Source organism: Peromyscus eremicus, chromosome 8a, assembly GCF_949786415.1.
Source record: "Peromyscus eremicus chromosome 8a, PerEre_H2_v1, whole genome shotgun sequence".
NCBI lineage: Eukaryota > Metazoa > Chordata > Mammalia > Rodentia > Cricetidae > Peromyscus > Peromyscus eremicus.
In genome coordinates this window covers 91501304-91518460 of record NC_081423.1, presented here as the reverse complement: position 1 = coordinate 91518460, position 17157 = coordinate 91501304, and the positions used below count along the sequence as shown (strand labels likewise).

The following is a 17157-nucleotide window of genomic DNA, read 5'->3' as shown; positions in this document are numbered from 1 at the left end:
CAGGGGTTTCTCAGTGGAAACACTCACCATGCCCATCATCTTTCAGCAAAGGGTCAGAAGCTGGAAGGCTTAGAAGGAACTGTACCGGCAGCAAACGTATCTGTCAACAGAGTGGACAACCACATGCAAAGTGCAGCAACTGAGAGAGAGGATTGGCCCATAGAGGCCCCTCAACACGACCGTGTGGGTGGGGCTGCTCAGCTAATCCAGCTGCACCTGAGGTTCTAATTTTACCTGAGAGTCATGATCACTTATGCCAGCCATGTATAGGATCCCAGTTCCACAGTCCTTGGATGCAAAAGGGACTTAGCTTGAATCCTGTGTTTGGGCAAACACTCACAAAACTAAATATTTACCACCCACAACATGGACATAACTCTGCTCCAAACCCCAGTTTCTCACCAGCCCTGCTAGGAGTGGAGAAAGGTCTCCCCAGCATCTTCCTCTGGCCTTCCGAGGGGTGGGGTGCAATTGTCAGCCACGTGTGCTTATCGGACTTGTGTGTGTGTGTGTGTGTGTGTGTGTGTGGTTTATCTCTACTAGCAAGGACAGAGTCCAGAATAACTGCCTCTGGGCAGCTGTTTTATTCCTCATTACAAGTTAATAATAACACTCGGACAATAACATTGTCTATTAATGGAGCCTTTACCTAGTAACAAACTCTGTTTCGTAAACATGTGGCTAAGTGCTTTCCTACGTTATTTCATTGGATCTGGATGACAACCTTTTGCACATGTATTTGTGTGTGTGTGTGTGTGTGTGTGTGTGTGTGTGTGTATGCTCACACCAAGGTATGCATGTGGAGGTCAAAGGACCACTTTTGGGAGTTGGTTCTATTTTTAAACCATGTGTGTCCTGAGGATCAAGCTAGGTGTTTACTAGGTGTTCAGGCTTGACTGCAAACGCCTTTGTCTGTTGAGCCATCCCACCAGCCCTTGTATGACAAATCTTTCGCATTACACACTGTGATCCCCATTTTATCTATGGAAAAATGGGAAAAGCTCAAAGAGATTAAGCAATATTTCCAGGACTGAGGTCTGAATTCGGGGCCTTTCCTATGCTAGGGAACTGCTCTACCACTGAGTTTGAGTTATATCTGCAGCCCCTACCCCTTCTTTTAATTTTTATTTTTGAAACAAGGTCTCACGAAACTGCCTGGACTAGCCTTGAATTCACTATGCAGCCCAGGCTACCCTCAATTTGTCAAATCTCCTGCCTCAGCCTCCTGAGTAGCTAGGATAACAGGAATGTGCCACCAGCCCTGGCTTAGTTTAAGTAGTTAGTAAATCCAGATCCAGTTACACAGTCAGGACCCTCACCGTTGAAATCTTCTAACATAGCAGTCCTCATCCTGAATGTATGTCGGAATCATAGGCAGGCTCCTTTAAAAACACCATGGTGAAGCCCTACCCCTAGAGGCCGTGATTAGCCGGCCTGACGGGGGGTGTGGGGGGATGGGGAGGTGGCACATCAATTATTTATATATAAAGCTCTCCCAGTAACATAACTTGGACAGGACTCATTCCCAGGCTAGATGGAGAGTCAGACACAACGCACTTCAAAGTCAAATGTAGCTCGTGTGCTTTTTTGTTTGTTTGTATGTGAGTGTTCATGTGTCGGGGTGGGTGTGGGGATGTAGGTCCCCGTACACAAGTATGGGTGTGAGGCCAGAGATCAACTTTTGGTTTTGGTTTGTTTTTTGAAGCCCTTTGGAAGCCAAGCAGCCTTCTCTCATTTAGAAGATGTAATTTCAAAACAAGGGAGAGAGAATATACCAGGCACAATGGACCGTGCCTGTAAGCCTAGCATTTGGGAATCTGAGACATGGGGATCGCTTCTAGTTCAAGGCCAGCCTGGGAATAGTGGATTCTAGGCCAGACTGGGCTACAGAGTGAAACACTTTCTCAAAAAAAAAAATTAATTAATCCTTCAGTAGAATTGACCTATGACCCATTTCTCCCCTTTGCACATCCGACTAATTAGTAACACCTGGACTGTTTCCTGATCACGCTGGGGACCTGGGAATTGTCAGGAAGCTAAGACTGTTAGGCCGTGGCAGAAGCACAGGAGGCCAAGCTGCTGGCTTTGATTGGCCTAAGATTATGGTCAGGAAGAGAGGAAGCCCTAGCTGGGACTTCACTCTGCTTACCTAATTTAATTGTCCGGGAGTCAGAAAGTACGGTCCCCGTCCAGGCTTTGCCTCTGTCTGCGAACCCTCCACTCTTTGAGACATCTTCCTTTCTCTGTTGTGGTTTCCAGGACAGGGCCACACTGGCATGTGATCTGTGACCAGTCAGTTGGCTTGACCATGTGGAAGAGGGGGCAAAGGGCAAGGTCTGACCCCTGCTCCGTATTCTGCATCAGCCCCTCACACCTGCTCCTCACGCCCAGAGGCCTTGGTGCTCTAAGTGAGTCATACCCTCACACTTCCCTGCCGCTTCTGGAAGAGCTGGCTGGCTTTCTGGTTCCCACACCCCATCCAGTAGCCACATGCCCAGCTTAGAAATGGTGGAAGAGAATGCTGGAAGATCTCCGATTCTCCCAGAAGAGCTTTTGTTTTAACCACACAGCAGCCAACTCATCAGGTTTGAAGACCCAGGTCAGACGACCTCCCTCTGCCTCCCCACTGGCTCAATCGTAAAGCCTTTAAGAGGTGATTAGCAGCTAAAGGTCAACCTCGGGTACCTTCCTCGGGCCCTGTCAACCTGAGACAGGGTCTCTCGCTTGACCTGGAACTCCATTATTAGGTAACATGGAGGGGCGACAAGCTTCAGGGATCCACTTGTCTCTGCCTCCCCAGCGCCGGGATTCCAAGCGTGAACCAGCCCACACAGCGTTTTCACACAAGTTCTAGAGATCACCCAGGTCCTTGTTTGCAAGGCAAGCACTTTGCTATCTGAGCCGTCTCCCCAATCTGTGTGCTTTTTAATCACAGGCTTTCAGCTGACCACACCTTTATCCCTTCTACCATAGCATCTCTGATATCACCCGAGAAGTCATAGCAAGAAAAACAGCTAAGTCCCTAGCTTAAACTTCTACATACTTTTCGATTTGCAAAGCTCTTTGTTCATTTCGGTAAGCTTTCACACTTTGATCCATGGCCCTGGTACATTAAAAGTCTGAGTTGTATTTGGCTTCCTGTCCAGAGATGCTTGTCTACGGCCCCGACGATACATGTCGATGCATTTGTGGTTAGTTACGACTCTAATTAAAGCAGAACCTCTTACTTAAAACAATAAATATTTAGCCTCAGCAACCAAAACATAAACAGAACCATGATTCATAAATTTGCTTTCTTGTTCTTTCCTCCCTGGCCTCAGAAGTGAAGTGGCATTCCGAGATGTATCACGGCAGGGGCAAGCCGACCAAACACACCCCCACCTCACTGCCGCCCCTGCTGCCTACGCCTGGAAAAAGCAACAAGCAGGCTTTCTCGGCAAAGGGCCCAAGTGCCATGTCTCACTGAGTCAGAGAGGGAAGCCGCTCGGCGAGAGGTGTGCCAACCCCTTTGTACGAGAGCATCACCAGACAGGAGCTCATGGACAATTGGATTCCTGAACCAGGGAGGTGGCTCAGTGGTTAGGGGTGCATGCCCACAATCCTGATGGCCTGAGTCCTATCCCTGGGACCCACACGGTGGACGGAAAGAACCAACTCCTGAAGGTTGTCACTGACACGCATGTGCTGTGTCAGCTCAAAAGCTCCACACAGAGGCTGGAGAGCTGGCTCAGTGGCTAAAGGTGTTTGCAGCCAAGTCTAAGGACCTGAGTTCAATCCCCGGGATCCATATGGTAGAAGGCGAGAACTGCCTCCTGCAGGTTTTCATATGACTTCCACCTGTACACCATAGTACTACAGGCGTGTGCGTGTACACACACACACACACACACACACACACACACACACACACACACACACACTTGAAATATGAAAGTTTTTTTTTTCCAAAGATTTCGGTTCCTGGGTCTTTCCCCAGAAAATCAAATTGATGATTCTAATGCCAGCAATGGTCTGAGAAGCAGAGTTTGAGAAGTATGAACAGGGGGACTGGAAGGAAGGACACCTTTAGAACGCAACAGATCCAGGTCCTAACTCCAGAGTCACTCCTTTAACCGGACACTCTTGGGCAGAATGCATAGCCTCACTCAACCGCCATCTCTCAGCCATGAAGTGGAAAATGGCTATCCTTACCTCACAGGGCTGTGGGGACAGTTACACAAGATCATGAATATAAAGTTCAAAGTGAGGTACTTGTGCACAGCACCTGCCACAGATGTGGGCGACCGAAAGACTCACGGAAAACATCACCAGGGGCCCTGCCTGGTGCCTGGTACACGAATGCAGCAGTCCTCTGAGGGGCCGGGATAGCTGACAGTCTCCTTCTTAAATAATTTTGAGCGGCGTGGACAAGGCCAGTTTGCCAGATCTCTGCCTGCAGCCGACAGCCGTGTATGTACACTCCTTTATCTGACTTGCTTCTCCTACACTGGCATTTCCATGTGAAATTCCCGGAAACGTCCACTGAAGGACATCCTATATAACCTTCCGGAGAAGCAAGCTTCCTTCCTAAATATAAATATATACCCTTGCCAAGAATGCCCACAGACTACTAGTTTCCTAGAGGCACAGAGAAGCCGGGCTTCAGTGGGACCCAGAACTGTGGCTGGGCTGAGGTGGCTTGAAGTATAACGACAGGAACACTCTCCCAAGCCAGTGGGAAGGCTGGAAAAAGACAGACTTCAACTTCCACGGAGTTCTTACCACAAGCCCTATCCGAGCCAGCCCCAGCAGCTACCAACGCTATGAACTTGCACGCAGCATCTCTGACCTTTCCCCCACCTTCTCTTTATTCCCACAACTGGACAGGAGACCCGAGATGCCGAGAGATCTGTGTCCCAGTGGGGAGGTTATGCAACAGCCTGATAGGGTCAGATTACAGAAAGGAAGGTCTCTTAGAAGTGCAGATGATGCCAAGTTCACAGAATGTTTTCTCATCACCAAGGGAGAGGAAGGAACACTTCTGCTCTTCAAATAAAACAAGGGAAGATTTTCCAGACAGAGGAGCAGTCAGATGGGGTGGGGGAGACAAGGTGTAGATTCTGACCCTGGTGTGAGCCAGGTCCAGAGTGGGGGAAAGAGATGTGATAGGCTGGCTAGGAGTCAGACCTCTTGCACAGGCAGGTGACTGGAGACTGGGGACAGCAAGGACTCGCAATCGTGTTCTATTTCTTTGGAAGAAGATGAGTCTGATTTTTTGCGCGCGCGCGCGCACACACACACACACACACACACACACACACACACACACACACTAACCCTGCTGAGTTTCTCCTCATCTCAAGATGGCGGGAACCATGCCAAGTAGAGCATCCTCACTCTAGCACAGGGTGAAAATATGACTCCAGGAGACGCTGCCTCATCCCATCAGCTGAGCTGGATGGACCGGCCAAGAAACGAGCGGGAAGATGAGGAGGGGGGCTCTGGGGACAGGGGAAGAGAGCACGTGGCTTGACGTAGCAAGCTGGCTTGAGGAGAAAGGAGCAGGGCTCCCAGGACTGTTTGTCCCACTCCGTTGCGAAAACATTGTCTTCTCTCTTTTGTGGGCTCTTGAGACTGGCCTTACAGGGGGATGTGTGGGCTTCCTAAGACAGAAACCTAGGTCAGGAGGAGCAGGTGGTCCAGAAGGACCCAGCCCTCTTCACTCACAGACCTAGCTCCCTTTCAGCCGCAGTAGGCTTCGACCTAGCTTCCTAGAGTCAGGGCCCTGCAGCATTCCAGGCGGCAAGAAGAAGGGTGCTGTGGGATCATCGTGGACGGAAAGCTGGGGGTGGGGCAGTTATTTTTACATAGTTTTCAGGCCAAGTTTACCTTTTTTTTTTTTTTTTGGTTTTGGTTTTTCGAGACAGGGTTTCTCTGTGTAGCTTTGCGCCTTTCCTGGGACTCACTTGGTAGCCCAGGCTGGCCTCGAACTCACAGAGATCCGCCTGGCTCTGCCTCCCAAGTGCTGGGATTAAAGGCGTGCGCCACCACCGCCCGGCCAAGTTTACTTTGAGACTTTTGAAAACGAAAGAGTGGCATCCAGCCCCAACCCCATCACCAGTTCAAGTTTTGTGCCCATGGATACCACAGTTAGTCAAAAAATTTATCGGAAAGCCTTGCCCCAAACGGTGTAACAAGAAGGTAGCTGGCCCCAGATCTGAGCAGTTTCCCAAGACAAGACACTCGGAGGTCAGCCATGGGTTGTCTGTCTGTCTGTCTGGCACTTCTGTAAGCAAGTCCTTCCCAGGGCTTGTTTCAGCCTAAACCTAGTACTCCTTTTGGAGAAGGATGCCCAGGTTGTTTCTGCTATGAATAAAGAAGCTGGGTCTCATGGGGTTAACTGGTAGAAGTCACATGCACCAGGCTGGGTGTCTGTTAAATGCCTCCATGTGACCCTACACTCATTGTGTAATGAAGGGGGCCTATCACCTTCCAACACAGAAAAACTAAGCTTCTATTCCTTATTACACAGTTGAGACTCAAGCCCAAGCAAAGCTTCCAAGCCCATAGACCTCTTTATCTTCCCTCCTCCCACTGACTTAGAATGATTCTGGTGGTCACGGGGGCTAACCATGTTTACCTTGACAACCACGGAGTTCAAAGAAACAACACAGGATTTTCCAGACAGCTAAGCAACTATCAGGTTATGAAAGGTGGGGGCAACCACGGTCACATGAGCTGTGGTATGAACTCAGATCATGTGACCCTCTTCCATCATCTGACCAGCTGGCCTGGGGGAAATCTTCCATCCTCCTCAGCCTCCATGTCCTACCAGGAAGTGAGTTCAAGTTCTCTCCCAACTCTGGCATTCTTTGAATGCTGAAGATCCTAATTCTACTTCCCTTGTGAATAATGCTTGGCTTACTGGATATGGTAGCACATGCCTGTGATCTCAGCATTCATGGGGCTAAGCAGGAGGAGCCCGAGTTCAAGGTCACGCACACACACAAACACAGACACACACACACACACACACACACACACACACACACACACACACTACTATGATTCATTTTCCTATGAGGAAGTCACACAACTAACAATCAGGAAACCACAGGATTTTGTTTTGTTTTGTTTTGTTTTTGATGTTGTAGTTATTGTTATTGTTGTTATTTGTTTTGGCTTTTTGAGACAGTCCCCTTACATAGCCCAGGCTGACTCTGAACTCACTATGGAGCCCAGCTTGGTCTCCAACTGGTAGAAATCCTTCTGCCTCAGTCTCCTGAGTACTGAAATTACAGGCATTGCACCACCACACCCACCTCGGGGAACCACAGGTCCAGAGATATAAGCGACAGATTCAGGTATCACAGACAACAATGTTCTAGGCTGGTGGTTCTCAAAGTGACCAGTGACGTCAGCTTTGTCCTGGAGTATCACAAAAACGGAAACCACCATCATCAACTGATGACCCCAGTAGAAACTTCGTTTTAGCAAGATCCCCATAGGATCGTGCTGTGTCTACACAACACAGCCTGAGAAGTGCTATTAAAGACCACGATTCCTTCAGGTCAGAAGCCTTGTCTTTGTATGCCTGGAAAAAAGTACTGCTCCTGGCATATAATAGATCCTTAACAAATAGGAAGAGCAGGAAACAACAGGTGCTCAACAAATGCTCAGACAAGGAAGGAAGGAAGGGAAGGACTGGGCTTGTTTCTAATGTTTTGACAGTGTCTCAAATATCCCGGCCGACCTAGAACTTACTATACAGCCAAGGGTGACCATGAACTTCTGATTCCGCTTACCTCCATGTCTGAGTGCTGAGATTACAGGCATGGGCCACCACACTTGGTTTATGGGATGTTGGGGATTGAACAAAGGACCGAGCTACACCCTAGGCAAGCACCCTACTGACTGAGTTACATCCTAGGCAAGCACTCTACAGACTGAGCTAAATCCCCACTCCACTTTCTACAGGTTTAATATGTTTTTAGCGCTATACGTCAAACTCACACACGCTGAGCAAGCAGTCTAGCGCTGGACTATACCTCTGATCCCTCTTTTACACTTTTACGAAACAGTAACAGTTTGCCATGGGAGGGAGGGACTGGGAATCACATGTAAACTCCCTCTTAAACCCAGAGTAATCACTGCTCAGCTTCTGTAGCTTTGCTACCTCCTTCAAGATTTTTCTAAGATGTAAGTTTACTTTTATGTAATAAAGCTATACTTTGAACAATGCATAGTTACATAAAGTACATGCATAGACGTTGCATATTATTTTATAACTTGTTTCATTCACTGAAAAATACTGAATGTAAATATTTCCAAGTCAATAAATGTCCACCAGTTTACTGATCCTTTGATGTCCCCCTAAATGGTTACGTCCTTCAAACACTCCCCTCGCTGAGTATTTGAACTGGATCCCGCTGGCTCTTTAACTTGCTGCAATGTGCATCATGCATCCACACCGTGCCCTTGGCTGATCAACTCCCTAAAACAAACGCTTCCAGGAGGAGTGTGCGCATCAAAGGCGCATGGAACTTTTCAAACCTTTGCCCTACACACCTGCCCCCAGTGTGGCTGCTCCCTCAGAACATAAGGTCCTTCCTTGTTAGGAACTTTTCCAGACCAGAAGGGAAGTGAGCTTCTGACTCAAGTACATTTGCACAGAGCCAGAATTGGCCATAGGAGGCCTCCGGGTATGTGGGGAGAGCACCTACTTTGACTGTAGTGGCAAACCTAGTGTCTTCTCACCAACTGTGTGACCTTGGGCAAGTGACTCAGTTCCTTTGGGGTTCTACCTTCATCTCTAAGTGAAGCCATGACTAGCTACCTTTCACTATTACAAGGCTTAGAAACGACATATATAATAGCCTTGCAGAGGGCCAGGTGTGGTGTCCCACACCTTTAACCCCAGCACTCCAGAAGCAGAGGCAGAAGGATCTCTGTAAATTTAAGGCCAGCCTGGTCTACATAGTGAGTTCTCAGCCAGCCAGGGCTACATAGGGAGACCCTGCCAAACAAAACAACAGCAACAACCAATCCCAACCTTGCAGACTTATGCACTAAATATTTCTTGAATGGATGACGAGAACTAATGGTTGAATGGAGGGAGGGGGGAGAAGAAAAGGGACAAAGGAAGAAAAGACAGGCAGCCAAATGAATTAAGGCAAAGCATATTGACTGGACAGTTTATGGACTGGTTTGTCAGGATGAAGGGAAGAAAAGAAAGGACAGAAAGAGATGGTCCATGACGAACACACAATTTCTCTCCACCCCAATCTGTTTCTTGTCTGAGAGTTGGTGGCTGGTGAGCCACCACATCCCTGCTTCATAACAGGCCAGGACACAAGATAGCTGTCCCCAAGACAAAACCCCACACCTAGGCAGCACTCGGCTTCCCGAGCGGGATCTGATCCCCACTGGATGAGCTTCTCTAATACCTTGACGGGTTTGCCACAGTCCAAAGAAGGGACCCATGCTGCCTGCCAGCTCACACTTCTGAGCCCATGGGCCGTTGTCTCCTAGAAACCGGAAAAAGAATCGGGAGATGGTCAGTGGGTCTCTTTTTCTGACCTGCCTCTGGTCAGAACCCTGCGCACATCGGAGATCGTACAGAAAGACAAGCATGATCCCTATATTTGAAGTGTTCCTTGTAGGAGTGGATGTCAGTGCATGGCTACCCCACGCAGCATGGACCTCCTCCTTCCTATGCTTCCCAAGTGCTGGGTGTGCATATCACACTCAGCTAAAACTCTGTCTCAGTGATCCCATCTCTACTAGGCTCTAAGGGGAGGGGGCTTACCCTGACCCAGTGAGCCCCACCCTTAACTTCCGCGCTCACATCCCATTCAGGTGGTGCTAGCAGTCCATGACTGCCTTCATTTGTGTCAGCCCAGCCACCGTTCACGAAGCATCCCTGATGCACCTAGAACTCCACGGACACTGACTTTCCACCTTACAATATACCGTGGGTAGATCCTACTCTCCATTAGCATATATTGAGAACCAGGTTTCAACCTGGCCTAAAGCAGCTGCCACTCTTCAACATAGAGACCTGAGACATAAAATATCGGTGTAACAGCCCCCCATATACACACACCTTTGGATTTTTCTGAGACAGTCTTGTTGTATACACCCCAGACTACCCTCCTCAAATGCACTCTACAGCCCACCCTAGTCTTAAACTGGAGATCTTCTTGCCTTAGACTCTGAAGTGCTAGAATTCTTTTGTTGTTGTTGTTTTAAAGATTTATTTCTTTAATTCACACCGGTGTTTTGCCTGTACATAGTCTGTGTGAGGGTGTCGGATCCCCTGCAACTGGAGTCACAGACAGTTGTGAGCGACCATGTGGGTGCTGGGAATTGAACCTGGGTCCTCTGGTAGAGCAGCCAGTGGTCTTAACCACTGAGCCATCTCTCCAGCCTGAAGTGCTAGAACTCTATGGAGTGCTGTGCATGACCATGCCTGGCTATGTGTGAGCCCTTTAGAGGGATCGTTAATTCAGTTCTGGAGCCACCTGACTAAAGATTTGGCCAGTAGCAACCACAATCACTGGGACCAGGGAGGAGATGGCAAAGGACTACACACGTTCACAATGTCAAAGTCACTCTTAAACAACTAAGAGTAAATAGTCAGCAGGCCCTAGTCAACATCTACGGGGCCAGGAAAGTGCATGCTCTGTCAGTAGAAATCTTTCTCCATGACTCAATCATGGAGAACTCAATAGACAACACACTCAGCCCCTTCCCTGTTAAAGACGTCCCATGACCAGACTCTGCTCTCCACAGACCCTGTGCGGTTATCTACTGAACTCCGGCCAGGTGGGCATTTCTACTTTACCTGTAAACCAGAGGAGCGTGTTTTCTTTGGCCACGTGGTCCACCTTGTCCTTGATCCGCCCTACCAGACTGTCCATCTCGCGGAGACTTGCATGGTACAGCCGTTGGCTCCATGGGTTTTCCAACGGTGGCGTCACAGTCAAAGGCACATGCATGTGCGCCAGGCCCACATAGAGCAGGAAGGGTCTTCCACTGGTGCTGGAAGAAACGGAAAAACTCGGAGCCTCTGCAGGAGGCTGATCTAGTCTATGGTCTTAACAATCCCTCCTGACCTCAGAGAAAACCCATCACCACCCCACCACAGGACATGTGCCACAGGCTCAAGGATAATGCATCTGTCTGCCATCTTCTAAGGAAATGTGGAAGTCATCTGGCTGGCCGGTTAGAAAAGTACCGCACTGTAACGATGGTTCGTATTCTGTGATAGTAAGAGCTGTTACACAGGGATGTTGTCTAAGAACATCCTCAGGGTAAAACCCCATTTCCCCTTTCAGGGAATGAATCAGAAACTGAGAGGGATCTAAGGACTTCCTTCCGGTTATGCGACTAGTATAGACAGTCTGGATTTCAACTCGTCTGCCCAGAGCAAACCTGTGCTGCACGTCAGAGTTCAAGCATCCTGATCACTGTGTTAATTCTAGTGGTTCTCAACCTTCCCAATGCTGCGACCCTTAAGTACAGTCCCTCATGTTGTGGTGACCCCCCAACCATAAAATTATTGCATTGCTACTTCATAACTGTAATTTTACTACTGTGATGAATCATAATGTAACTATCTGATATGCAGGGTATCTGAGATGCGACCCCTGTCAAAGAGTTGTTTGACCCCCAAAGGGGTCACAACCTACAGGTTGAGAACTACTGTTCTAGAAGATACAGCCACAAGGATATTGTGACTACGGGGGACATTTAGATCAAGGCTCTATTCTATACTAAACCTGGAAAATGTGTGATGAAAGACTTGAGGGAACTGGGGTGGCCTCCTAGCAAAGGCTCCACAGGGGCAGGCCTAACTACCTGGAAAATGGAGATAAAAAGATCACAAGTTCAAGGCATGACTGAGCTACATGGTGAGTTTAAGACCAGCCTAGGAAACTTAATGAACCCTTGCCTCAAAAAATAAAGGAGAAAATGGCCTGGGGATATATGTAAGGGTAGTATGCTTGCCTAATATACAACAAGGTCTGAAGTTTAACCTCCAATTCTACTACCCCATCTCATCTGACCCTGACGCCCTCTTCTGGCCTCCTCAGGTACTGCCCATGCATGGTGCACATACATACATGTAGGCAAACACTGATATACACAATAAAAATTTTTTTTTGAAAGTTGCTTGTTGCTGACTTGAGTTTTTTTTTTTCTTTTTTAAATCATTCAATGAATTTCAGCTTACCATCAGGACAGACTTCCCAATCATTTCTAAAATGGTGTTAAACATACTTTTGCCACTTTGTACTACATATTTGTGTGAAGCAGTATTTTCAACATGATTATAAAACTGTAACATCAATGAGCTCTGAAGAGGCTCTATGCCTTAGAGGATTCAAATCTTCATGTAAAAATAAACAAGTATATTTCATCTTGAATGAATGGTAAAATTACATGTATGTCACAGAATTGTTTGAAAATAATCTTTTTGTGATTTATTATCAGTAAATGTTTGGTTTATGTGCCTATTTTATATACCTGAGGTATTGTAAAAATTTCTTGGGGTGGGGCTAGAGAGATGGCTCAGTGCATAAGAATGGTTAGCTCTCCTGCAGAGGGCCTAGGCTCAGTCCCTAGCACGCACACCGGGCATCTTACAACTGCCCGCAACTCTCTCTCAGTCCATGGCACTGATAACTCTTGTAACAGACTTCCTACTCCCCAGTAATCCATTGCAGAGTCCTCTTGACTCAATACCTCCCCTAATGTAAAACTTAACAGTGGTGCAAACCTGTCATCCAGCACTCAGTGGGTGAAGGCAGGAAGACCAGAACTGCAACGTCATGCTTGATTACGTAAGGGGTTCAAGGCTAGCATATGATATATGACCCTGTCTCATAAAATTAAACAAACAAACTAAATAAATAAATAATTAAAGGTGAAGAGGATCGCATGGTGACCACCCAAGGCAGGGACATCACTATGACCGCTAACAGGCTGTTTGTTCATTTACTTGGAGATCCATCATTCATCCCAGCATTCAAACAGGAAAAAGAAGAGGGATGGAGAAAGGTAGACAAATGGGTCTTCAAACTGAGTCTAGAACCTTGTCTGCTGGCGCCAGTGGCATCTGGGAAGGGAAGGAAGATGGGGAGGGAACAGACCACCGTGGTAGGAGCGAATAGGGAGTGGCAGAGGGTGGAGAAGATAAGGAAGGGGGCAAGTTTTTCAGAAATTCCTTCCCTGGGGAGATATAAACAATGTCTGATCCCTCCTTATGAGGTCACAACAACAAACTAAAATATGATTTCACCGAAGATCACCCTGGGGAATCCACAAGTGTATTGGGCTTACAGAACATGAGTGGAGTTGCCTAGAGCAGTGAGGGTGAACCCTAAAGTAGTGGAACTGGAAAGTCTTCCCCTAACATGAGGTTGGCTTCCCTACATCGTTGTAGACGGTGCCCATCTCAGTTTACCTCCCCAAGCCTACATTCCAACACCTTCCAAGACATCGAGGTCATGTGTAAATGGGGCAATTCCCACATACAAACATCTGGGAAAAGCTGCTGGAATCTCAGGTGGTTCCTCACCCCTCCTTCTAGGAGAGAATGTCAACAGTGAGCCCATTCCTGGTGACCTCTTGCATGTAGACACAGCTGATCTGAGGATGATAGTGGCTACTTTGCTTAGAGCACCACATTCTGCAAAGGCAAATCAAGCAAAAGACAGGACTTGGCACAGCTTAGGCTCTAGCTCTCGAAGGTTCGGTTTTCATCTATGTGTCATTAGGACACTGTTCTGAATGATACACATGTCCTAACTGAGACTGCTTGAACAGAAAGACCACAGGCTGGGTGAATGAAGCAAATCTTTACTCCCACAGTCATAGCCCATGGGAAGTCCAGTGTCTCCATTCTTGGACTCTTTCTCCCTTTCAGCCCTAAGAGAGAGAGAAACTTATCATTTCCTGATAAGGGCACTGATCCAATCACAAGGACTCCATCCTTTCAACCTGGTCTAGACATAAACACTTTCCAAAGGTTCCCCACCTCCTAATAGTATTCCCCCAGGTGAAGGTGTATCCAGCCTCTACCCCCTTAGGCCACATGTACACAGAGTATCTATGAATGCTGCCAAACATAAACTTATTTAAAACATAAGATTTTTATGTGCAGATGTGATTTTCTCTAGTAACTTGATTGTGCAGTTTGCAAATATAAACTTTGTAAATGACAAGTTGTGTCAAAAAGTTGGACATGTCTCGTGTGACTGAGGGTCTTAAATTGTAGGGGACATAGATATACAGTCCATAACATCTGCGTATTGACTACATACCAGATTTCCCAGAAGACTCTGATTTCGAACACACCAAGTCAACATCTATTCTTCTGCCCAACTCACCCACCTTTACTCACCAAGCTCTCTATTCTCTATTCCCAGGCAGGTGTTGTCTTAGCCAGTTATTATTGCTGTGATGAAACACCATGACCAAAAACAGCTTGGAGGGAGCCGGGTGTTGGTGGTGCACACCTTTAATCCCAGCACTCGGCAGGCAGAGGCAGGCGGATCTCTGTGAGTTCGAGGCCAGCCTGGGCTACAGAACGAGATCCAGGACAGGCTCCAAAGCTACACGGAGAAACCCTGTCTCGAAAAAAACAAAACAAACAAACCAACAAAACAACAACAACAACTTGGGGAGGAAAGGGTTTATTTGTCTTACACTTCCACATCACTGTTCATCACTGGAAGAAGTCAGGACAGGGACTCAAACAGGGCAGGAACCTGGAGGCAGGAGCTGAGGCAGAGGCCATGGAGGGGTGCTGCTTACTGGCTTGCTTCTCACAGCTTGTTCAGCCTGCTTTCTTAAAGAACCCAGGACCATGAGCCAAGGGGATGGCACCACCCACAATGGGCTGGGCCCTCCTCCATTAATCACTAATTAAGAAAATATCCTCAAGACTTGTCTACAGCCTGATCTTATGGAGGAATTTTCATAATTGAGGTTCCTACTCTCAGATGACTTTAGCTTGTGTCAAGCTGACATAAAACTAGCCAGCACAGATGTGAGCAGGTCCAGGGGACTTTTCTGTTACAGTGAGGAAGTCATGGATGGATTGGCAGGTCAAATCTTAAACCTGCACGCCCTATGATTACCTTCTGAAAAGTTAAGAAGCCAACAGACTCATTACCTTTAGCTTTAAGGAACTGGCCAACTCTTGACTTTCTTTGTTTGATATGGAGAGAGCATCAGTTGATTTGTCTCTTAATGAGTCCCTTAACTGATGGGTGTCAGGCTCCACCACCCCTGCAGAGCAAGCATTACACAGTCCCCAGCCCCAACCAGCTGCCATGCCTCCTGTCAGAAGGCTGAGACCGTAAAACAGCAGGAAACTGCCCTCGCCAACCACAAAGCATCTGCCTGTCATCGGGCAAAGGGAACTAGAGCCGTTTCAGAGCTGCAGGAAGCCGGGAGTTGCTCAACCTTCCAGATCATACAAGCTCCATCTATACCAGAAATCTGAGAAAAACCATTGGCAGTGTTTCTCAGTAAAGTCTGGGGAATTATTCAGATGGAACCTCTAATGTCCTGGGAGGCTACTCTGAGGTCTGGGCCTGAAGTAATAGCCTGTATTATGAAGAGCACATACAGACAACTGAGTCTATTCACTGCTACTTCTGGCCTCCCTGATGGTGTCTCTAGAAAAGTCCAACATGGCTGAGCACGGGCTGTAGGATGCTGCACAGTCAGGAGATGGTCTGCTCAGCCATCCACACATGAAGCCATTTGATTTCTACATGAGCAGGCAGCCACACGACACGTTTTTGTCTTCTTGCTCACTTCAGTGACAGCTGTAAACCTAAGAGAAGTTTAGGACCTTGGGAGAAAGAGGAAATCAATCACACTTCCAGTCATTCTCTGAGACGACAGGACAAGAATGGGCAACGGCCACCCTCACACACAGTGGTATGGATTTTGTTGTCATCTTTACTTTTTGCTTTTTTGAACATTAATTTAGTTTATTCAGAAGTGTCATGGTGTGTGGAGGTCAGAGGTCAACTCTTGGGAATTGGTTCTCTCCTTTTACCCATACGGTCCCAGGGATTCAACTCATACTGTCAGGCTTAGCAGCAAGTACCCTTATCCACTGAGCTATCCCTAACCCTCTTTTGGTTGTTTTTAATTAGTAGTTTCTACATTTAAAGACTTTTTCCTGTCTCTTCCAGAAACTGGAAAGATCTGATACCCCAGGCTCACATTCCAGGTTCACCCATCATCAATGGCTGGAGTTTAGTAGCTACTGGTTACAATAGATGGGGTATGTCTGCCCCATGTTCAGCCTGTTTTCCACTTTTTGAAAGATTTTTTTAAAATTCTGTATTATGTGTATGGGTATTTTGCCAGCATGTGTATCTCTGCACCACATAGGTGCAGTGTACCCCTGGAGGCCAGAATAAGATCTCCTGGAACTGGAGTTACAGGTGTTCCTGAGCCACCATGTGGGTGCTAGATATTGAACCTGGATCCTCTGGAAGGGTGGCCAATACGCTCAACCACTGAGCTAGCTCTTCAGACCTGCTTTGTGGGCACTGTAGATGTGCATATTTGGAACCCCGTGTGCGAGAGTGGATAACAACCCCCAAACATACCTGAAGTCTAGTCTCTGGAATTGGAGAATTTTACCTTCCATGGCAAAGGGGACTTTACAGGTATAATTATGTTAAAGATCTTGAAATGAGATGTCTTGAGATTTCCTGGTTGACTTTTTTTTTTTTTTTTTTTTTTTTTTTTTTTTGGCTAGCCGTGAATTCTGCCTCCTGAGTTCCAGAGTCACATCTGGTTCCTGGCTGACTATTAATAACTAGTGTCCTTAAAAGAAGGCTGGGCAGCATGACACATCCCAGCATTTGGAAGATCAGAAATTTAAGGGCATCCTCAGTTACATAGCAAGTTAGAGGCCAGCTTGGGCTACATGAGTCCCTGTCTAAAAGAGGAAGGGTAAGAGCGTTTGAAATAACAAGGGATCAAAAGAAGTAGAAGTTAGAATGATGTGGCCGTATAAACCAAGGAAAGCCAGCAGCCATTAGAAGCTAAAAGAAAGCCAGGCAATGATGGCTCATGCCTTTAATCCCAGCATTCAGGAGGCAGAGGCAGGTGTATCTCTGAGTTCAAGGCCAGTCTGAT

At 47.3% G+C, this 17157-nt stretch overlaps 1 protein-coding gene across 1 annotated transcript in view; it reads right to left on the bottom strand.

Annotated features, from left to right (window-relative positions):
* Positions 1–17157, bottom strand: part of Arsg (arylsulfatase G) — a 135895-nt gene that overhangs the window by 28351 nt on the left and 90387 nt on the right. Inside the window, exons 7-8 of the mRNA XM_059272035.1 lie at positions 10826–11022; positions 9426–9506 (exon numbers count right to left, since the gene is read on the bottom strand). Coding sequence (XP_059128018.1) covers positions 9426–9506; positions 10826–11022 — 278 coding nt within the window. The remainder of the gene's footprint in view (positions 1–9425; positions 9507–10825; positions 11023–17157) is intronic.